The 23,850-nt window shown below is 48.1% G+C and overlaps 1 protein-coding gene across 1 annotated transcript in view; it reads right to left on the bottom strand.

Moving 5' to 3' along the window:
• Positions 1-500: 500 nt before the first annotated feature.
• The window catches only part of CCDC152 (coiled-coil domain containing 152), a 90,940-nt gene continuing 67,590 nt past the window's right edge, over positions 501-23,850 (bottom strand). The window contains exons 6-8 of the mRNA XM_075342675.1: positions 20,535-20,662; positions 15,799-15,885; positions 501-711 (exon numbers count right to left, since the gene is read on the bottom strand). Of these exons, the coding sequence (XP_075198790.1) occupies positions 589-711; positions 15,799-15,885; positions 20,535-20,662 (338 nt within the window). The 3' untranslated portion in view covers positions 501-588. The remainder of the gene's footprint in view (positions 712-15,798; positions 15,886-20,534; positions 20,663-23,850) is intronic.

Raw genomic sequence — 23,850 nt, 5'->3', positions numbered from 1 at the left:
AGTTTTAGTCTATAACTAAAAAACCCAACAGGTTCCCTTTAAGACTGCGATGCACAACAACTAGAATATTTCTGCAACTTGGCCGGGACTTGTTGTCATGCGATTGACTTAGATCTGCAATTTTGTTCTAAGGAAACAACCAAATGGCAGACAGTTGGTGTGCAACCAGCAATGATGTCTATGGCAAGTGAGTCGTGCGCAACTTGTGACCACTGCCAGAGGCAGAAAATCCCATTTTGACACATTTACGACACCATAAACATCATTATATATGGTGTTGCAATATGACGCTATGATCTCAATGTTGTGCTACACATGCTGCCATGATTGTCCCCTAATATTAACTTCATCCCAGTAAGTTTTTTGATTCACTGACACATTGTTGCACTTTTGCCATTGTGGCCATCAAAACAAAAATAGCAATTTCTGTATAAGAAATAAAAAACAGTATCCGGACATTGGTTACCAGAAAATGCTGGTTTACTAAAATATACCTATAACTCGTTAATCCTCTATAAATAAGTTACTGAATGTTTAAGAACAAATAGAAAATCCTGTAATACTTGTCAACCATCCACTTAATGTTTCTCAGAAACGTTTCCTCTTTAGCCGGGAGTCTGATCCGTAGCTCAGCCTTCTTTCTAAATCTTTAATTGTGTTTTTCAGACTTTCAATTTCCTTATTCCTTTCCTCTTGCAAATGCTGTAATTTCTGTAAGAAGAGAAAGAGATCTGAGATTCTGATTAGAAAAATTGACTAATAATTCACTCCTCAGACCTAATAGACTGCTCTAAGGCCTAAGCCACACGGCATGAAAATCGCATTCCACTCGGACCAATATTAACCTATGTACCAGCACCCATGAGCACTTATTTTCTCAGCCCCAATTGGACCAAGAAAACAATTGCATCATACTGCGATTGTAATGCGAGACTCTTTCTCTCGCACGCATTTGTCACGCTCCCCGGGTCCTTGGCTTCCCTCCCCGGGTCCTCTGCTCCGCTCCCCGGGTCCTCAGCCCCGCTCCCCGGCTCACCTGCCACGCTCCCCGCTCTCCAGCCTCCGGTCCCCGTCCTTCCCAGGCCCCCTGGTCCCCGTTCGCGGCGCCCGACGGCTTCCCAGGCCCTGGCCGGCTCCCCTGCGTCCTCTTCTCAGCCTCCTTCCCTGGCTTCTGGCACCCGGGCTGCGCGCATGCGCATTAGGGCGCGCGCGCGGTCACTGACCCTTTCTTAAAGGGCCAGCGTCCATTAACAGGTAATGAGGCTAATCAGGTACAGGGTATAAAGGGGTGTATTGTCCAAGGGGGCGGGGCCTGATCTTCGTGTTCCCTAAGCTAGGAGTCAGGTCTCCTGGTGTTTCAGTGCATGTACTCACCTATCTCTCTTTGTAGAGCCGTGCTTGCCTCGCCATCCAGTCTGCCGTATCATGAACCCCGAACGCTGTCCTTCTGCCATCCTGACAGTCCGCACCATCTCGGATCCCTGCGGTGAGCCGTCATCTTGCTCCCAAGGTTCCGGACCCCGCCTGACATCATCTCGGCTTCCGAACCTGAGCTGCGTCACCCGGACTACCACCCATAACTCCGTGGTCCCAGGGACTTCTCCGCTATTCCCGTGTGCAAGGACTGTTCTGCTGTTTCTAGTGTTCCAGCTGCCGGACTCTTTCCTACCATCTAGGAGTTCGGTCCAGTGGATCCACCTCCTGGGCCTGCCCGTACACCTGGCCGTGACAGTAAGATCAGGCCATGGATCCCGCTGCAGCACTAGCGGCCTTGCAAGAGGAACTCCAACGCCAGCGTGAAGTCCAGACCCGCATGCTGAACTTCATGACTTCCGTGGACACCCGCCTGACCATGCTACAAGCGGCAGTCACGTCTACAACATCCCAAGCCGCCACTAGTCAAGCCACGTCCCCCGCTCCCGTGGCCGCTTCTTCGGATGCTTCCAGACTGCGTTTGGCCTCACCACCCCGGTACGCCGGAGATCCCAAGACTTGCAGGGGGTTTATAAACCAATGCTCCCTCCACTTCACGCAGCTGCCACATCTGTTTGCCTCCGACCAAGCCAAGGTCGCCTTCATCATGTCTCACCTGGAGGGCGAGGCACTGGCGTGGATGAACCCGTTGTGGGAGAAGGAGGACCCTATGACCAAGGATCTTCAAGAGTTCCTGCAGGCCTTCCGCAGCACCTTTGACGAGCCGGGACGCGCCTCTGCGTCTGCTTCATCCCTCCTCCGCTTACGTCAAGGAACACTGACGGTGGGCCAATACGCCATCCGTTTCCGCACGTTGGCTTCTGAACTCGGGTGGAATAATGAGGCCCTAACAGCCGCCTTCTGGGAAGGACTCTCGAGTCGCATCAAAGATGAGTTGGCGGGTCGTGACGTGCCCTCCACCCTAGATGCCCTGATTGCCCTAGCAACTCGAGTGGACATTCGTTTTCAGGAGCGCTCCAAAGAGCTGTCTCGGGAGAGACGTCCGGTACGACATTCCCCTCCTCCACAGAAGCCCTCCGTATCGCAGTCATCAACAGCTGGGATTCCCGTCCACGAGCCCATGCAGATCGACTGAGTACGGCAATCTGAACAACGTCGAGCAGAGCGGCTCGCCAAGGGCCTCTGCTTTTACTGCGGAGAGGACACTCACCTCCTACGCTCCTGTCCGGAAAGGCCGGGAAACTCCAAAGCCTAGGGTTGGTAGGAGAGGCCACCCTAGGTGCTGGGACTCTCTCAGACCCGGTTATGTGGACTGTGCAAGTGTCAACGGGAGAGACGCGCTTCACGGCTGAGGCATACCTCGACTCTGGAGCAGCAGATAATTTCATCCAGCAGGCCACGGTGGACAAGTACCAGCTGCCTGTTACTCTACTCGAGAAGCCCCTAGTGATTGCCTCTGTGGATGGGAGACCCCTCTCTGATACCATCTCCTGGGTCACCAGACCGGTCGAACTGCGTATCGGTGCCCTGCACACCGAGAACATCACTCTCTACGTCCTTCCACACATGTCCCACCAGATCCTGCTGGGACTTCCCTGGTTGCGGACACACGAACCATCAGTCAGCTGGGGTACTGGCGAAATCACCCGATGGGGTTCTGCTTGTCATGAGAAGTGTCTGAAGTCCATACAACCTATCCGACGACCTCCGGTTCCAGAGAACCTACCGGAACTGCCCTCGGCCTATTGGTCCTTCGCAGACGTTTTTGACAAGAAGGAGTCTGAGGTACTTCCGCCACACCGTCCCTACGATTGTGCCATCGACCTGCTCCCAGGAACAACACCACCTCGAGGACGGATATATCCGTTGTCTCCGGCCGAAACCAGGGCCATGTCTACCTACATCACAGAGAGCCTGGCAAAAGGATTCATCCGGAGATCCTCCTCTCCTGCGGGAGCAGGCTTCTTCTTCGTGAAGAAGAAAGAGGGTGACCTACGCCCATGCATCGACTACCGGGGTCTAAATCAGATCACCGTCAAAAACAAGTACCCTCTGCCGCTCATCCCCGAATTGTTCGACCGGCTCAGAGGAGCCCGTGTGTTCACCAAGCTGGATCTTCGGGGTGCCTACAACCTAGTTCGTATCCGCTCTGGGGACGAATGGAAGACCGCGTTTAATACTCGCGATGGGCACTATGAATACTGCGTGATGCCCTTCGGCCTGTGTAACGCACCAGCAGTCTTCCAAGAATTGGTGAACGACATATTCCGGGACCTCCTCTACGTCTGTGTCGTAGTTTATCTGGATGACATCCTTATCTTCTCTCCGGACCTCCAGACCCATAGAGAGAACGTACAGCTGGTTCTGCAAAGACTGAGGGAGAATCGTCTTTACGCCAAATATGAGAAGTGCGTCTTTGAGCAGTCTTCTCTCCCTTTCCTGGGATACATCATCTCGGGCACTGGACTGCAGATGGATCCAAAGAAGGTCTCCTCCATACTCAACTGGCCTCCTCCTTCTGGACTGAAGGCAATCCAACGGTTCCTGGGATTCGCCAACTACTACCGCCAGTTTATCCCTCACTTCTCTGCCCTGACTGCTCCTCTCTCCGCTTTGACCAAAAAGGAGGCTAATCCAAAGGACTGGTCACCTGCGGCCGACGCCGCGTTTTGCTCCCTGAAGCGAGCATTTGCCTCCGCTCCTGTACTCCACCGTCCGGAGTTAAACCGCCAGTTCACCTTGGAAGTGGATGCCTCCTCCTCGGGGGCTGGAGCAGTGCTCATGCAGAAATCCTCCTCCGGCAAGATGGTGACTTGCGGTTTCTTCTCCAAGAGCTTCTCAGCGCCGGAACGTAATTACACCATCGGTGACCGAGAACTATTGGCGGTCAAACTGGCTCTGGAGGAGTGGCGCTACCTCCTGGAAGGAGCAGTGTACCCCGTGATTATCTACACGGACCACAAGAACCTGGAATACCTGCGGTCCGCTCAGCGACTGAACCCACGGCAAGCCAGGTGGTCCTTATTCTTTGCCAGGTTTGACTTCCAGCTCCATTTCAGACCCGCGGACAAGAATGTACGCGCTGATGCCTTGTCTAGGTCTTTCGTGCCCATGGAGCAGGAGGAAGAGACTACCCAACCTATCATCCCTCCTAGCAAGATTATTCCGGTGGCCCCTGTCACTCTGGCCCAGATACCGCCCGGGAAGACCTATGTCTCTGAGACTGACAGGCAAAAAGTGTTACACTGGGGTCATGCCTCCAAAACAGCCGGTCATGCAGGCCAGAAGAGAACATGGGGTGCGATTGTACGCCATTACTGGTGGCCATCCCTTCGCACGGACGTCGCTGCTTATGTCTCTGCCTGCTCCTCTTGTGCCAGGAACAAGACGCCCAAACACCTGCCCTATGGCCGTCTTCTGCCTCTGCCTATACCCTCAGTTCCGTGGCAACACATAGCGATGGATTTTATTACGGACTTGCCATTATCCTCCGGACACACAGTCATATGGGTCGTGGTGGACCGGTTCTCCAAAATGGCTCACTTCGTCCCTATGGCCGGACTGCCCTCTGCTCAGGAACTCGCGGAAGCCTATATACATCACATCTTCCGCTTGCATGGCTTTCCATCCCACATCGTGTCCGACAGAGGAACTCAGTTCACCTCCCGCTTCTGGAGGGCGCTCTGCAAGCATCTGGGAGTGACTCTGGACTTTTCTTCTGCTTACCATCCTCAGTCTAATGGCCAAGTGGAGAGGGTCAATCAAATCTTGACATCCTTCTTACGTCACTATGTCAACGCCCATCACGACGACTGGTCCACGCTTCTGCCTTGGGCTGAATTCTCACATAACCACCATATCAGTGAGTCGTCCTCCAAATCTCCCTTCCATGTCGTTTACGGACTTCAGCCCTCCGTTCCATTGCCTATATCCCCTTCTTCGGATGTCCCTGCGGCTGATACTGTAGCCCGTGACTTCGCTACCATTTGGGACTCTGTCAAGGCGTCTCTTGGACGCGCTTCCCAGCGGATGAAGAAACACGCTGACAAGAGGCGTCTGGACCCTCCGTGTTTCTCTCCTGGTGACCTGGTCTGGCTTGCTTCCCAGTACATCCGATTGAAGATACCTTCCTACAAGCTGGGTCCTCGCTACATCGGGCCGTTTAAGGTCCTCAGCAAGATCAATGAGGTCTCCTACAAGCTACAGCTCCCGGCCACGATGAGGATTCCCAACTCTTTCCACGTCTCCCTGCTCAAGCCGGTCGTCCTTGGTCCCTTCTCCGCTGCTGCCTGTCCGGCTCCTCCACCTATTGCCGATGACGACATCTATGCGGTAAGGGATATCGTGGCCATGAAGACCGTTCGAGGTCGTCAGTTCTTCCTGGTGGACTGGGAGGGGTATGGTCCTGAGGATAGGTCCTGGGAGCCCAGGGAGAACGTGGGCACTCCTCTGATCCGTGCCTTCATGTCCCGGTTGCGGGGAGGGGGGCGTGGGGGGGGGGTACTGTCACGCTCCCCGGGTCCTTGGCTTCCCTCCCCGGGTCCTCTGCTCCGCTCCCCGGGTCCTCAGCCCCGCTCCCCGGCTCACCTGCCACGCTCCCCGCTCTCCAGCCTCCGGTCCCCGTCCTTCCCAGGCCCCCTGGTCCCCGTTCGCGGCGCCCGACGGCTTCCCAGGCCCTGGCCGGCTCCCCTGCGTCCTCTTCTCAGCCTCCTTCCCTGGCTTCTGGCACCCGGGCTGCGCGCATGCGCATTAGGGCGCGCGCGCGGTCACTGACCCTTTCTTAAAGGGCCAGCGTCCATTAACAGGTAATGAGGCTAATCAGGTACAGGGTATAAAGGGGTGTATTGTCCAAGGGGGCGGGGCCTGATCTTCGTGTTCCCTAAGCTAGGAGTCAGGTCTCCTGGTGTTTCAGTGCATGTACTCACCTATCTCTCTTTGTAGAGCCGTGCTTGCCTCGCCATCCAGTCTGCCGTATCCTGAACCCCGAACGCTGTCCTTCTGCCATCCTGACAGTCCGCACCATCTCGGATCCCTGCGGTGACCCGTCATCTTGCTCCCAAGGTTCCGGACCCCGCCTGACATCATCTCGGCTTCCGAACCTGAGCTGCGTCACCCGGACTACCACCCATAACTCCGTGGTCCCAGGGACTTCTCCGCTATTCCCGTGTGCAAGGACTGTTCTGCTGTTTCTAGTGTTCCAGCTGCCGGACTCTTTCCTACCATCTAGGAGTTCGGTCCAGTGGATCCACCTCCTGGGCCTGCCCGTACACCTGGCCGTGACAGCATTCAAGTCTATGGGGCGAGAGAAAGATCGCACTGCACTCGTAGTACACCGGTGTACCGCGAGTGCAGGGCAAGAATAGCAAAAGCCGACAATGGAGCAGAGAGGGAGATAAATCCCTCCCTCTCCTCCTCCGTGCCGGCCCGCCCCTCCTCAGTGCTGGCCTGCCCCCCGCAGCTGAGGTCCGATCGCATGATCGGACCTCAGTCGCAGTGACACTTGCATGACATTCTGCTCCTGCTTTGCTGCGAGCGCGAGCTGAGTGTCATGCGAGGATCGCAGTAGATCCCCGTGTGGCCTCGGCCTAATGCTGCAGCTTTTGCAAAATAAAGACAAACAAACATAGGGGTTCCCTTCTCAGCTAGCATTCACTGCAGTTTTCCTCTTGTAAAACCCTGGGTAACTGGCAGTATCACACTTTTAATTAACATATTAAAGCATCCAATTTACATATGAATACAGCTTTTTGTGGCTATTGATAGCAATGTCAAGCAGGTACTTGGGAAAGATTTTACCATAATAATAATAATTTTATTCATTTATATAGCGGTATTAATTCCATAGCACTTTACATACATTGGCAACACTGTCCCCATTGGGGCTCACAATCTAGAGTCCCTATCTGTATGTCTTTGGAGGACTGTTCTGCTGTTTCTAGTGTTCCAGCTGCCGGACTCTTTCCTACCATCTAGGAGTTCGGTCCAGTGGATCCACCTCCTGGGCCTGCCCGTACACCTGGCCGTGACAGCATTCAAGTCTATGGGGCGAGAGAAAGATCGCACTGCACTCGTAGTACACCGGTGTACCGCGAGTGCAGGGCAAGAATAGCAAAAGCCGACAATGGAGCAGAGAGGGAGATAAATCCCTCCCTCTCCTCCTCCGTGCCGGCCCGCCCCTCCTCAGTGCCATGACAAATAAAGTGTACACCGGGGGCTCTTTAACAATGGTGGGCTCGAGCACTAATGAGTGTGCACCCTGCATCCCTAGCCAGTTCCTACACATGTTCCTCACCCATCGCCGAACAGGAACCTGATGCCCTGAGTGATCCTAGAACAGTCCTACCTAGTGAGTGGACAGGTAAGGATCACTAGTCCCACCTCTGCACTTAAGGGGGCTTTACACGCTTGGACATCGCTAATGCGGAGTCGTTGGGGTCACGGAATTTGTGACGCACATCCGGCCGCATTAGCGATGTTGCTGCGTGTGACACTGATGAGCGATTTTGCATCGTTGCAAAAACGTGCAAAATCGCTCATCGGTGACATGGGGGTCCATTCTCGATTATCATTACTGCAGCAGTAACGATGTAGTTCGTCGCTCCTGCGGCAGCACACGTCGCTCCGTGTGACACCGCAGGAACGAGGAACCTCTCCTTACCTGCCTCCCGGCCACAATGCGGAAGGAAGGAGGTGGGCGGGATGTTCCGGCCGCTCATCTCCGCCCCTCCGCTGCTATTGGGCGGCCGCTCAGTGACGTCACTGTGACGCCGCACGGACCGCCCCCTTAGAAAGGAGGCGGTTCGCCGGTTACAGCGACGTCGCCGGGCAGGTAAGTATGTGTGACGCGTCTGCGCGATGTTGTGCGGCACGGGCAGCGATATGCCCGTGTCGCACAACAGATGGGGGCGGGTGCCCACGCTAGCGATATCGGGACCGATATCGCAGCGTGTAAAGTAGCCTTAAAACAACACATAAGGTAAGGAAGACCAATGGAAAGCCACAAAGGAAAAAATACAACTTCTTGGCTGCAGTCAGGCACCAGGACTGCAGTCTACACCACAACAGACAGAAAGGGTTCCAGCAGCTCCTTCCACCTCCAGGCAAAGTCTCAGAATGAGTATTCAGTAAAACTGGTGCCCTCTAAAGGGAGTAGAGGGTATGGTATATATAGGGACTGGGAGTGGTCCCCAACTGGAAGCACCTAAAAATTGAGAAGGCTGCTGGCAAGGAAAAACTGACATTAACCCTTTATACGCCAAAAGAAAAGAAACCACATTTAATATTGAGAGCCTTGCATGGAAATGACTCTCTAGCCCTAAATCTCGCCCTAGTCTCATAATGCAGAGAGACAGCCATGAGAGGCAAGTCTTATCAGCAGTCATCCTTTTTGCTCCAATACACACCAGAAAAAAAAAGTCATCCAAACTTTACAATTTTGGCAAGATCAGCTGAGCATATAATATGTATGGGGGTTTCCTGACCCTTTCCCCCACAGATTATGTCAGGACAGAGAAGGATCCAGCCTGTAGAATGTCTATGGCAGATCATTTTGTTTAGCGGAAGGATAAGCCACTGGCAGTGACTCTCTCATGCCTGCCCAAGAGTCAGGAGAGATAGTTGGCTAATGTATATGGCGAACATTGGCGTTATGTAGCTATAGGAAAAATCAAGCCTTGGTTCTATGTCCTGTAATTACTTTTGTCAAGTATACACCAAGAATAGATATACAGTGAGTAAAATAAGAATTGAACGTGACGCACTGGCAAAACCAGGTAGTCACACACTAGGCCCCCGCATAACACCTTCCCTCACCTAGGTCACATACAGCCGACCTGAAACCCTAGTCACCCCCCTCAGGGCAAGACAGGCACACCAGTGGGTGGGACCAGGCAGTTAGGGAACGCCCACCTAGGGGTCTAGACAGCCCAGGGCGGGAAAACAAACAGATTGAGTTGTAGTTCAAGTTGAGAGGAATGGAGGCTGGGGCTAGGTGTAGCTCCAGCGGAGGAAAAGTTCAAGTTGGACAGTGTCAGGGTCGGAGCCCTGGTTCCTTGTCTAGGTGGCAGACGGTGGTCTCCATCAGCAGGAAACGGGAAGACGGCTCGGCAGATCCGAGGAGGACCGGGACAAGGTTGGAGCCCGCCGGTACCGACACCGGAGACCTGACCGGAAACCGTGCACAGAGGGGGTACTCGGACCCTGAAGCCAGGATCGGAACCAACGGCCTAGCTAATCAACCGATTGAGGGCAGGATTACAGGTCCCAACCAAAGTCCCAAAAGCAGACAACCACCCACAGAGAGGGATAGGGCAACCGCCAGGGCCTATAGATCCCACGGGTCAGCGTCAGCGGGAATGGCTCCTCAGGCACACAGAAAGCCGGGAGCGGACTCCTGTGTTCCATACCGGGAAGACTAAACACACAACCACAACTAGTGCAGAGGAAAAGATGGCGACCACCAGCCCGGGTGGGGGACCTGGGTACAACCGGCTGCAGCGGCCGGCCACTAGTACCTTGGTTTACCAAAAGACTCGTGTGATTCATTTAATTGTGAGTAACCAAACATCTCTTGGTCCATCCGGATGTGCAAGCCCCTGCCATTGCCTTACCCTGCACAGAGACACTGAGCCCCGGAGCAAGCATCCCTACCCACGGAGGGGTTAACAGCCGTCTGCCACTACATCTCCCCCGGGTATCCAACAACAGCAGCGGTGGTGTCCCACTTCACCAAACACCGTGGGTGGCGTCACGAACCAAATACGGTCAAGGCCGTACAACTACGTCCCCCTTTTCATTTGGCGTGTCCGCGTGACCCCTGAGTCCGGAGGATCCCTCGCACCACACAGCGGGTCCGGATCCGAGCAGCTTGGCTGCTGCGGGCGTGGGGGCGGCACAAACACGTCACCAATTTTCTAAGTAAATATATTTGTAAAGGTGCTATTGACAGGAATTTCTCACCAGATGTTGGTAACAACCAAACAAATTCACACAGGCAAAGAAATCAAACCATAGAGTCCATAAATTTAGTGATCTGTAATAATGAGAAATGACACAGGGTAAAAGTATTGAACATATGAAGAAAGAGAGGTGTAAAAAGCCATGGAAAGTCAGGACACCAGCTGAAATCTATCAATCTATCAGTAATTAGAAAGCAATTTCGCCAATTAGTGAAAAACAATATCAGCTGGTTCAAGTGATGGACTATAAAAAGATGTCTTATTACCTAGGTGCCACACAAGAAACATCTCATGCTAAATAAAACCAGTGAGCTGTCTCATGGCCTTTGGAGCTTTATTTTTGCAAACGTACTGATGACATTGGTTATAGAATTTCAAAGTACTGAAGATTCTAGTGAGCACTATGGGTGCCATAAGTTGTAAGAACATCATTTCACATAAACTGGCCATAATCAGGTGCTCCCCCTAAGATTTTCAACAGAGGACTTCAAATAATTATCAGAAGAATTGTCCAAGAGCCAAGGACCACATGTAGAGAGCTACAGAAAGACCTGGAATCAGCAAGTACAATTGTTTCAAAGAAAACAATAAGTCATGCACTCCACCTCGAGAGCTTTATACATGCTGCTAGACTCCATTGCTGGACAAAAAGTGTGGATCAGTCAGCATGTAACCGCTGTCAGGTTCTCTTTAAATGAGGGATAACATAATTCCTGGCCATTATATGACATACATTCTACATATTTTTTTTCCTTTGCACTAGAAGCATCAGCAATTTCTCTTGGTGTCTGTATATTTGTATTTTCCCCTAGCTACTTCCCCTTCCCTCCATAGATTTCTATAAGCATCAAGTGTAATTTGATCTTCACTGAAGACAGATCTGTAGACAGATTTAAGTAGGCTTTGAGAGTGAATGATCAGTGCAGGAGAAAGCCGAGTCAAGTGTAATTTTTTTAAGATTCACGTCTTTATTGGAAGCATGTAAAGCATTGGCTGGAAATGAAAAATGTATACAGATTGACATCATAGTAAATATCCCATAAAGCACATAAGGCACTGATGGGTGTCACTGTGTCCTGTGGATATGTAAGCTTTGGACTAGCCCTTTAGTGTCAGGCACCATTAGACCTGATTTGAACAATAGCTGTGCCAACACAGACGCTCTGCACCTGTCAGGGGGTGCGGGAATGACACCGGGAGGCTATGCTGAACCTAGGACTGAGGGCCCTTCTCTCACCCTGACCCTGGAGGTACCCTTGAAAGTAGGAAGGTCCAGGTCCCCGCCCTTGCCCAGTCACTTGTCCAACCCTGTCCTAATACCTCTACTTGTACCCCCAATCCTGTGATAAGGCTGGACCCAAAGTAACAACCTCCCCCAAGACACAGACAAGGGGATATAACAGAAACACAATCAACACCACAAACAACACAACAGAGGAGAGACAAATCAACATCAGAGGGAATCAACCAAAAGAGTAGAAGCAAGTCACACTAGGGTAATCTCAAACAATGCAAACAACAACCCACTGATCACAAAAAGAGGAATACCACGGATGCCGGGATATCGCTACTGCAAGCAGAAACTATCTTCGGCGATGGTACAGAAAACTCCCAAAACTTAACTAGGAGGAGACCAGCTGGAAATGGTGATTTGCAAACCTGGTTCACTGAGAAGACAGCCACTGCTCCAGGAGACTTTAAATCCTAGCGTTGCAGAAGCAGTGGTAAAAGAAAAACAACTGATGCCCGACAGAACAGAGCTACAAGCAGAAACTAGGTTGCTTGTTGGAAGTGTGTACAGAGTCCAATCAGGTAGTTACAAACTCCGAGTGCTGATTCGGGTGACGCATGGTAGGTTGTGTAGTAATGATCCGTAAATGAGGATCCGCACCACGTATGACAGCACCACAGGATCAGGTTTGTAGAAATTAAAGTCAGCAGTAGTAATGGAAACTAATTAGACCAACCAAAAACATTTATTTGCTAAAGCCGTTGATCAGCCAACATGTGCAGCTAACAGATGAGGGTGGATCAGAGATCCACCCACGCCTGTTAACTAGTTAAATCCCACTGTCAATCTCTGTGAGCAGGATTTATCTCGGTCTGGTGGGGAACAAGCCATTGCCCGCAGCTGTCGGCAGTCCTGTAACGAGATCAAAACGTTTGTCATTCCCTTATTTTGCACAGACGGATGCTCTGCAGAGAAGATCAGAAAGAAGAAGGGTGAGGAAACAATATTGTGATTATTCAAATGGAAACAATTATGTCTGAGCAACTTTATTTTACTGCCAATGATGTATCCGAGCACTGACATACGGGTGACATCTCTCTTCGGTAAATTGGTGCCACCCAGTGGTCAATTTATCACACAAACAAATTCAAAAATTTCCTGTAGCAAAGTGCAGTCATATGTAAATAAAATGAATATAGAATCCATATTGTATTGAAATGATATTGGGCAGGTTGATGGGATAATGGGTGGTAAATAATGGAATTGCTAATGGGAGTCGCTGTATCCTGTAAATGGACGTGTAATAAATCATGCAGCATTTTTAATGAGCAAATACTTGTCATTGACCATGGTAAAATGCAGATGGTTGCTGGTGCAGGACGTTTTAATTAGGTTTTATGTTGTAGCTAACATAAGCCCTGCATAGCTAGAACAAAGGCATAGGAATCAGCCAATAGACGTTTCCATCATCTCTAAATAAACCCAGATCCAGACAACAACAGTCACACATAAGGGATAGATCATTAATCTCCGAGCAGTATTAATATGCAAAATTAAAGGATATTGTGCAAAAGATGTAATGACTACCATGTGCAACTGTCATCATTATTAAATTACTGTATGTTTGTGGCCCCCTTGAAGACTGTTCTATGAGATTAGATACAAAAATCAGCTCACCTCTTGTCCGCAGGCAGTATCTAGTATTGCAGATTACTCTGTAGGTAAGAAATAGCCCCTTTAAATATAAAAGTTTGAAGGAGAGGGTGATCTAAAAATGGCTTCTTGCATTGGTGTAAATAGGATCTGATGGAATCTGGTGCAAAATTAGGATTTGAGCCCCAACCTACATGTTAGTCAGATGTAGAGGCCCATAAAGCTTTCTAAATCCTGTAAAGACATACGTGTGACCCCGTCGCCCATAGTGTAATAATGTTCCCCATTCTTTACTAATGTCCTTCATTCAGGGCTCCTTCCAGTAATAATGTCCCCCAATCTAGGCACCTTGCCATAATAATGTCTCATATCCTGGGCCCCTTCCAGTTACAATGTCCCCTATCCTGGTATAATATCCCACATCCTGGGCCCTTTCTAGCTATAAGGTCTCCCCATCCTGGTATAATGTCCGACATCTTGGTCCCATTCCAGTCATAATGTCCCCCATCCTGTGCCCCTTCCAGTTACAATATCCCCATCCTGGTGTAATATCTCTTTCCTGGTCCCTTCCAGTAATATATGTCCCCCCTCCTGGACCCATCTTGTAATAATGTTCCTCATTCTGCTGCTGTTCTCTAACACATTTAGAAAATATATATACTGTATATTCCTCACCTTCTGCCACTACCAATGATGCACAAAGTGCTCTTCTATAGCTGGGGCAGAGTCCAGCAGTTGACGTTTGCAGCGTGTCTGCTATGGGTGAAGCATGATGTCACTACTATGTCCCACCTGTGACTGGCATACTGACGTCAGCTGCATGCCTCTAATTGGTTGGCAGTGTATATTGCAGTGCAGGGACCCGATGGGTCTATGTGCAGCAATACATTTCATTTGAATCTGCGTCCTTGGATTCATATCCAGCTGAAACAGGAAAAAGGTGCTGGCATTGACCGACCCCCTCTTGCTTGAACCAGGTCGTGGCCACACCCTTTGTGACAGTCATCATTACGCCCTTAGCTTCTTGATGATTAATTTGATGGATCGGTTTGAGGTTCTCTGGGGGTGTGTCTTTAGGCTCCTGTGCATAATTACCCGGTATATAACACCTTCGTATATTTTGGAACTGTATGGTAGATATTTACAAATACAGCTGAACACTCAGGGGAGCGGCAGGAATAAAATAAAATAAAAATCTTTTCTCCAATTAAAATTAGATTCAATACATATTTTATGTAAATACGATCTACAAAGAAACTTGTCTCTTGTTGGGGGGCGGCCATTGAAGTTTGAGAGATTTATAGTAAGTTATCTATCCAAAATCCAATATTTACCTAATGTTCGCTCTTCCATACCTCGCGTCCAAAAACCCAAACTTCTCCAAGTGCACCGGACAGACGCAACCTAGTAAATTTCTCTCTATAAAGGGGGCTTTACACGCAGCGACATCACTAGCGATGTCGCTGGTGAAAGCACCCGCCCCCGTCGGTTGTGCGTCACGGGCAAATCACTGCCCGTGGCGCACAACATCGTTAGGACCCGTCACACGGACTTACCTGCCTAGTGACGTCGCTGTCGCCGGCGAACCGCCTCCTTTCTAAGGGGGCGGTTCGTGCGGTGTCACAGCGACGTCACACGGCAGGTGGCCAATAGAAACGGAGGGGCGAAGAGCAGCCGCAGGAAAGTTACGCCCACCTTGTTGCCGGAGGATGCAGGAAAGCTGTTGTTCGTCGTTCCCGGGGTGTAACACGTAGCGATGTGTGCTGCCTCAGGAACGACGAACAACCTGCACCACAGCGACCAACGAGATTTTAAAAATGAACGACGTGTCAACGATCAACGATAAGGTGAGTATTTTTGATCGTTAACACTCTCTCGGAGGTGTTACACGCAACGATGTCGCTAACGATGCCGGATGTGCGTCACGAATTCCGTGATCCCGACGACATATCGTTAGATATGTCGTTGCGTGTAACGAGGCCTTTACCTACAACCTATATGTATAAATACCCATGTGTGAACTGTCGCTATAAAAGGAGCTGTAATACTTCCCACTTTTCGCTTAGGTTGTTTATAGAGATGAGCGGAACCGTGGAAATTCGGTTCGGCGGGTTCAGTCGAACTTTAGATAAAGTTTGGTTTGAGACCCAGACTTGACCTGAACCCTAATGGAAGTTACTAAATGGGCAGTTCGGGTCTCCGCAAACATGCAACAAGCCATAAACAGATCACTTCCGGGGGTGAGTGGGTGGGGTGTTTTCAATTATTTATTTTTGTTTGGTGCACACTACATCCAATCTTGCTATTTTTGCTCACAGTAAGAGCCATTCAAACACTGCAAGTGGCTTGCACTGGGCTGAGCACCGAGCGTACCCGAGCACAGCAACGCTCACGAGAGCAGTTTGCATACATGTTGTTTTTGTAAAGTCTGTGTTTGGTACGAACATCGAACACCAAACCTCGGGTTCGTTCATCTCTAGTCATTTAATATTGAACATTATAGTGAAATTAGCAAAGAAATACCATTCTGTAGATGTTCTGACACAAACTGTTGGTATCTGGGTGAGATTTCGAATTTCTGCTCTGGATTCTTGCTAATTTTTCATTGAACTGGAAAGATTAAAAACTGTAAATTATTTAACTGTTTCATTATAGTAAACTGTAAAATATATAATAAATAATTATATACTACCAAATTTATAGGGAATCTGTGAGTAGGAACAGCCTTTTTAAGCTGTTTATATGGGCATGTCGGTTAAAGGAAGCTGTATACGAGGGGCTGCTGATAAGTCTTTGGCTTTACCCAGAAAGAAACAAGATTGGATGATGAAACTTTATACTTCTTCCACATATTGTGTGTTGACACGGATGTCAACACACTTCTTACATTGGTATTCCATGTTCTGTAAGCCTAGCAAAAAGAAGGATTTGGTTTGTACCTCAAACTGGGCATCCGTAGCAGCCATGGCATCACAAGTGGTGTGAAATTTGGTACCCTTGAGGTGTTTCTTCAGGTTTGGAAACAGATAATAGTCGGAGGGAGCTAGATCTGGTGAATAAGGTGGGTGGTCAACCAGCTGGAAGCCCAGCTCTGCCAGTTTTGCTGTGGTCGCTTGTGCAGTGTGAGCGGAGGCGCTGTCTTGCAGGAATAAGATTCCTTTGGAAAGCTTGTTGCGCCTTTTGGTCTTCAGAGTTACCTTCAATTGGTCCAAAAGTTCAATGTAACACATTGCATTGATGGTGGAACCCTTTTGAAGGTAGTCCACTAGCAGCACGCCTTCCTTATCCTAGAACACAGACTCACTTTAGGGGCTGAGTTTTGCACCCTGAACTTCTTTGGATGAGGAGAACCACTGTGCCTCCACTCGTTTGACTGCTCCTTGTTTTCAGGGTCATACAAATAAATCCAGGTGTCATCCATAGTGACCAGTCGATCCAGGAAGTTCTTATCAGTCTGGAAATGCTGACAAATGGAACAGGAGGTTTTCACTCGCATGCTTCTCTGCTCTGTTGTCAAACATTTGGGAACCCACTTTGCAGGTAGCTTCCTCATGTCCAAATGTTCATGGATAATGACACAAACACGTTCATGGGAAATCCCCATGATGTCTGCTATTGCTTTTACTGAAATTTGTCGATTCTCCAATATGAGGTTGTGCACAGCATCGACGATCTCCGGAACAACAACCACTCTCAGTCGTCCAGGACGTTCCTCATCATTGGTTCTGAAGTGGCCCCTTTTAAATTTGGCAACTCAGTTCTAAATTGTGGACTATAAAGGGCATTGATCCCCCAATGTCTGCGACATATCACCATGAATATCCTTCGCGGACTTTCCTTCCAGAAACAAGAATTTTATTACTCCTCTGCTCTCAGTTGCTGTGAATATCGCATTAGACTCCGTCATTTTGTTTTGTCGCATGTGTAGAACACTGTTGCCATAAGCAACACACATACAATATTTTGAAAACATATATTAGACAAATAAGGCTTTCATGTGATGTAACATTTGTTACCATAGAAAGAAGAAAGATCACAAAGCCAAAGACTTATCAGCAGCCCTCGTAAAATGACACCTTGATATCTACAATCCAATGACTTATTCCAAGAAATTATTATTATTATTATTATTATTATTTAAATAAATGAGCTGTTAAGATCTATGGGCTGGACACAGATGTCCCTGAGAATCTGCTTCCAGAGAGTATTGTAAAGGAAAAGGGACATTACCAGTGTGAGACATGTAATGACCGATAGTCTTATCTCCGGATCTACATGTCTCACATTGGTAACCTCCTCCTTTAATTTATAATAATCCCTAGAGGCAGATTCTCAAGAAGATCTATGTCCAGCCCATAGATCTTAACAGCTAATTTCTATATCAAGAAAAATGTTGATTTCTCTGGAATAAGACATTGGATCACAGATTATAAGGTATTATTTTATTCAGCTTCCTATGACCTACATGCCCATATAGACGGCTTGGGAGGGATGATCCTACTGACAGATTCCTTTTAAAGCAGTGTCTTATAAATTGTGCTTCAGATGATTATGGAAAGGCCTACACTGCATATTATAAGGGGCACTGTGCACAGTACGATATCGGAGGTCAAATTGAAAGTGACGAGCATCCGGCCTCGCTGTCGATATCGTAGTGTGTAAAGCTTTTTTGATACGATTAACGAGCGCAAAATCATCGTAATCGTATCATCGGTGTAGCGTTGGTCATTTCCATAATTTGGAAATGACCGATGTTACGATGTTGTGCCTCGTTCCAGCGACAGCACACATCGCTGTGTATGAAGCCACAGGAGCGAGGAACATCTCCTACCTGCGTCCTGCGGCTCACGCCAGCTATGCGGAAGGAAGGAGGTGGGCGGGATGTTTACGTCCCGCTCATCTCCGCCCTTCCGCTTCTATTGGCCGCCTGATGTGTGACGTCGCTATGATGCCGCATGACCCGCCCCTTCAATAAGGAGGCGGGTCGCCTGCCACAGCGACATCGCAGGGCAGGTGAGTGTATGTGAAGCTGGCGTAGCGATAATGTTCGCTACGCCAACTATCACCATGATATCGCAGCTGCGACGGGGGCGGGGACTATCGCGCTCGGCATCGCAAGCATCGGCTTGCGATGTAGTAGTGTGCAAAGTGCCCCTAAGTAACATGGCTGCAGCTCAATCCCCACAGTCTTGGTCCAAGTCTAATCAAATCCAACATGTCTGTTGATCTTTATCTACTTCAGGACTGCCCATAGACTTTAAATCCGTGCAGTCGTCACTTCTTGCACTGATGTTCTGTGAGCGCAGTCTAATCAGTTTTCATTCTGCTGTCACACAGCCAGAGAGGATAAGCAGGTTAATTAATATGTTTACTTTTTATTCTCTGTATTCACAATTCTGAACTAGATTAGGAAGCACGTTGCTTTCACACATCAGTTTTTTGGCATCAGGCACAATCCGGTGTAAAAACTGATGCAATGGATCAGGCGAAAAAACGGATCAGTTACATCAGTTTTTTCCTTCAGTTCCTTCAGTTTTTGGACAGATCCGTTGTGCTACTGAGCATGCTCAGTAGAGAAAAACAGAATCAGTTGCTGTAATGCAATGTATGCTGCATTACAACAGATCCGGCGCCCATAGGTTTTCATTGCACATGACGCCGGACCGCACCGGATCCAGCGCGGTCCGTTTTTTGCCGCTGAAAAAATTGTTGCATGCTGTGTCCTTTCCAGCAGCTGAACACATAAATTTTGCCGGATCCGGCGCACGACGGATGCAACGCAAAGGCATCAGGCACAATCCGGCGCTAATACAATTCAATGAGGAAAAAAACGGATCCGGCGTCGGATCCGTTTTATCCGTTTTTCGCCGGATTGTCCCTGATGCCAAAAAACTGATGTGTGAAAGCAGCCTTACCCTGGTTTCATCTCCTAACTCAGGTAATATGTGATCACTGGATGGAGGGAGGGTACAGGAGCTGCCAGGTCCTAAGAAACCCAGACAGCACTGCTATGTAGCCAGGAGGCTAAAATTTCAGCTGCGGCCACCACCAGTGAGCCCTTATATACAGCGTTCCAGAATACTATATATAAGAGCCTAGGCCACTCTGTGGAATGTAAAAAACACCTTTAAAAAACTCAACTGGGGGCGGTCCAGTCTGATGAGTGTCGCTGCTATCGGTCCGGCACCTCCTTCATCTTGTGCAGTTGCCATGCTACTTTCAAGTCCATGTAGATGCTGTATCCTACGGGGCTTGGAAGGAGGGTGAGGGCAGAGCAAAGTACTGTAATGTGCAGGTGCGAGGAAAGGTCAAACACCCACCGCAAATGCAAACTACAGTACTTTGCTCTTCCCTTAGCCTGTAAGATCAAAGTGCACCTGCGCAGGAGCGCAATGGAGGCTTCTGCATGAATGACGTAGGATGTCATCCACACGGGGCTGAGAAGGAGGATGTCGATTGCACAAAATGGAGGAGGCACCGGGCCGAGACCAGCGACAAATATTGGACCAGACCACCCCCTAGATGAGTATTATAAAGGTGTTTTTTACATCATACAGATCAGTCTGGGCTGTTATATACAGTATTCTGGAATGCAGTATATAAGGGCTCACTGGTGGTGGTCACAGCTCATAAGGGAAAAACCTGGTGACAGGTTCCCTTTAAAATCAATATTTATAGTCCTGTCCACAAAATATATAAAAAAAACTTTCTATTGAAAGAGGAACACAATTTAAAATTATTTTAGTGGTCATGTGTGGTTATAAATATAAAATAAAGAAAAATGTTAAAATAGACTCATATTTCCTATTTTTCTTCACGTTTGCCCTTCAACATCAGCAATAAAAATAAAAGTAATATCAAAATAACAAAAATTAAGCCTCATGGATAGTGAAAAACGTGAAAAACAGTGGAAAATATATAATTTTATTTATGCAACAGATTACACAATCACCATTGCTTGTAATTTACAGCATCAGACTGGGGCATCAGGGGCCCACCAGTAACATTGACTTTGGGGGCCACTGATCAACTATATGCAAATATTACATTCACAAATTTACCCATGCTTCTATATAATAATATACTGTGTAGTTTGTAAAATAAATGATGAGATGCTTTCTTTATCTGTACATAGTGAAACAAGTGCATTGTGCCAACTACTCATCATGTTTGGCGGTAAGTGACATACTCCGGCAAAGGGGCCCACCAGAGGATTCTCCTGCTCTCCGGTGGGCCAGTCTGAGCCTGGTTATAAATACCTCGATCTGCTGCTTGATCATCTCACTCTGCTTTTCTTTCTCTTGAGTACGTAGCTGTATCCATAGATCGGATATTTCCTTGTCCTTTGTAGACAACAGATTATGTTTCTCTTCTTCTTTACTCAATACTGTATATATTAAATTAATTAACATGATAATGGTTTAGTGTATTTTTTGGGCTACATGACACATTTTACTATAAGACACAATCCAATTTGGACAGCAAAAAATAAATAGCAAAAATATATTTCTTATAAATTAAAACTTCCCTGGCGGGGTGAAGAGGTGGCATGGTCAACATCACTAATTTGAATGCATTAGGGTAGAATAAGGAGGTAACAGATCTATTGTTAGTGTTTTTCTGCAGAGTGTGCATTATACACATATACATAAACACTTTGCACTACACACACATACACAAAACTGCTGCTAGCATAGTACATGCATACTCAGCTCTGCTGTGTATACACATTGAGCTCTGCTACATACATACTGCTACATGGTACAGGAGCACACACACAGCTCTGCTACATTGACACGCAATCAGCTAAGCTACAGTGCTGTCCAAATTAATTGGGACAGAGCATTTTTGTAAGTAAAATAGTAAGTTGGTTACCAGTCAGTGATTCAAACCAGTTTTAGTGTAATTTTTCCTCTCAGTGTGATTCATGCCTGTAAAAATGAATGTTGCTCCACGGAAGAGGTCTAGAATTATTACTCTTAATGAATATACAAGTCTGACTGTAAGAGAAATCGTTTTCACCGTTGGTGTTGGAAAATCTACCGTTTCAAGAATAATTCACACACACAATAAAACTGGATCGCTTTCTCCAAAAAGAAGAGGGAAATGTGGAAGAAAAACGACACCAAGAACTGATAAACACTTATCAGAAATAGTAAAATTAATGCAAGAAAAACAAGTAAAGACCTCCAAAGAGACTTGTTCGCTGCAGGTATTGATATTAGCGATTCAACTGTACGGCGCAGGCTTCTGGAAGTCGGTCGGAGGGCAACAAAGCCAGTAAAGAAACAGCTTCTGACATCTCCAATGAAGGCAAAACGACTCGCATGGGCAAAAAATATAAATTTGCACAACTAGCCAGTGGAAAAAGGTAATTTTCAGTGATGAAACTCATCTTTTTGTTCAAGGGTACAGAGCAAGTGTTTTTAGAAGAAGCAAAAATGAACCATTGCGAGCTGATCATATTCAACAAACTCTGAAACACCCTCAAAAACAGATTTTTCGCGACTTTTTTACAGCTGATGGTACAGGAAGCTTATTTCCTGTCGATGGTATGATGAATTCATCCAAATACATAGACGTTTTGAAACGTGTTATTGTGCCATATATGCGTAAATTTGAAGGGACATTCCAACAAGATGTGGCTCCATGTCACAATTCCAAGTGTGTGAAGAAATTCCTGGAAGAAAATAAAGTAAAAGTGCTGGACTGGCCTGGCAATTCACCAGACTTAAATCCTATAGAAAATTTGTGGAGCATTGTGAAGAGACGTCTTGGCAAAATGGACTGTACAACCAAAGAACGCATGATAAACAGCGCCATACAAGTGTGGCTCCATGATGAAGAATTGAAGAATTTATGCAGCAACTTGGTAGAATCAATGCCAAAACGCATTGAAAATCCCATATCTGCTAAATACATATGTCTTACTAAAATTGGTTTGTAACAGTGCATTATAACATTTTATTATTAAATATTCAAAAATGTGTTTTTTTTTTGCTTTGTCCCAATTATTTTGCACAGCACTGTACTTTATAGCAACACAAACATATCTCCTGCATCGGCACACATAGAGCTCCACTACATAAAAACACACAGCTGTGCTACATTAACACACATTTTCACACACAACTCTGCTGTACACTGTGTATGCACTACCACATTTTTATTTGAAAGGTCCTTTAACTATTCAGGATGTGCAGCTTTAGTGATATGCAAGTCCTGGTAGCTTTCTCTCCTGCCCTATACCGATCACACTGATCAGTGTCGGGCAGGAGGATGGAGAACTGTGCTGCTGCCTACAATAGTTCTCTCATTGATTGGACATTATGTCAGTATACTCCTGTATCATAAGAAGCCTATACACCATGAAACGGACACACTTTTTAGCAAGATTTTATTTTCTTGCTAAAAAGTGAGGCTTAACGGAATTCGTGACGCACATCACCTTATCGTTGCTCGTTGACACACTCCTCCATTCCCAAATATCGTTGCTGTTGCAGGTACGATGTTGTTCGTCATTCCTGCGGCAGCACACATCGCTATGTGTGACACCGGAGGAACGAGGAACCTCACCTTACCTGTGGCCGCCCGCAATGAGGAAGGAAGGAGGTGGGTGGGATGTTCGTTCCGCTCATCTCAGCCCCTCAACTTCGATTGGGCGGCTGCTTAGTGATGTCGCTGTGACGCCGAACGAACTGCCCCCTTAGAAAGGAGGCGGTTCGCCGGTCACAGCGACGTCGCTAGGGAGGTAAGTAGTGTGACGGGTCCGAGCGATGTTGTGCACCACGGGCAGCGATTTGCCCGTGATGCACAAACGACGGGGGCGGGTACGCACGTTAGCGATCTCGCTAGCGAGATCGCAGCGTGTAAAGCGGCCTTAAGACTACGTGCACACAGAGTTTTTGAGGCCATCAAAAATTTTGAGTTTTCTAGTTAAAAAACCTTCAGGAAAAGTAACTTTTTTGGGGAGTTTTTTGAGCTATTCAATTTTGAAGCGTTTTCCAACTATCCGGTCCTACCGGAGTCACTTAGTGATTTGGAGCCTCCCTCCATGCACAATTTTTTGTCCGTTGATGGTCCCCGTGGCTTGAAGCTATTGGAGGCCCTGCTCACTATGTGTAGTGTAGTCATGCTCCTAAGGGCTGGTACTTGGGACCTCAGTGGGTTGCTGTGTCTGAAAAAACCCTGTCCCCCTCGTTGTGCTGATGCCCTCAGTCTCTGAGCGTTTAGGGAAGTCCTTGGAGATCCTCTCCCTCTCAGGTGAATTGTCAGTACGTTGAATCGGCTCCTGACCTAGGGTCCTGTACCCCGTCATGCTCAGTACCGGTCAGTTCTGTTGGGCCCTTCTGGTGCCGATAATCCCTCGAAGACTACGTCCGTCACACCCCTATCCAACATCCCTGCAACCGGTCCCTGACTCCTCAAGACCCGGATCACTGCTTGCGACCCAATCAGTTTTTTTTAGCTCCCCAGGAGCGAACTCTCCCAGCTCCTCTCTCTCTGGAGCTCACTTTTCACTCTCACCTCTCAGTCTGCCCAGTCCCCAAGTGGCTGGCCCATTTTCCAGCTAGT

This window comes from Anomaloglossus baeobatrachus, chromosome 1, assembly GCF_048569485.1.
Source record: "Anomaloglossus baeobatrachus isolate aAnoBae1 chromosome 1, aAnoBae1.hap1, whole genome shotgun sequence".
NCBI classification, from domain to species: domain Eukaryota; kingdom Metazoa; phylum Chordata; class Amphibia; order Anura; family Aromobatidae; genus Anomaloglossus; species Anomaloglossus baeobatrachus.
The sequence above is the reverse complement of the archived record's forward strand: the minus strand, read 5'-3'. Positions and strand labels throughout refer to the sequence as shown.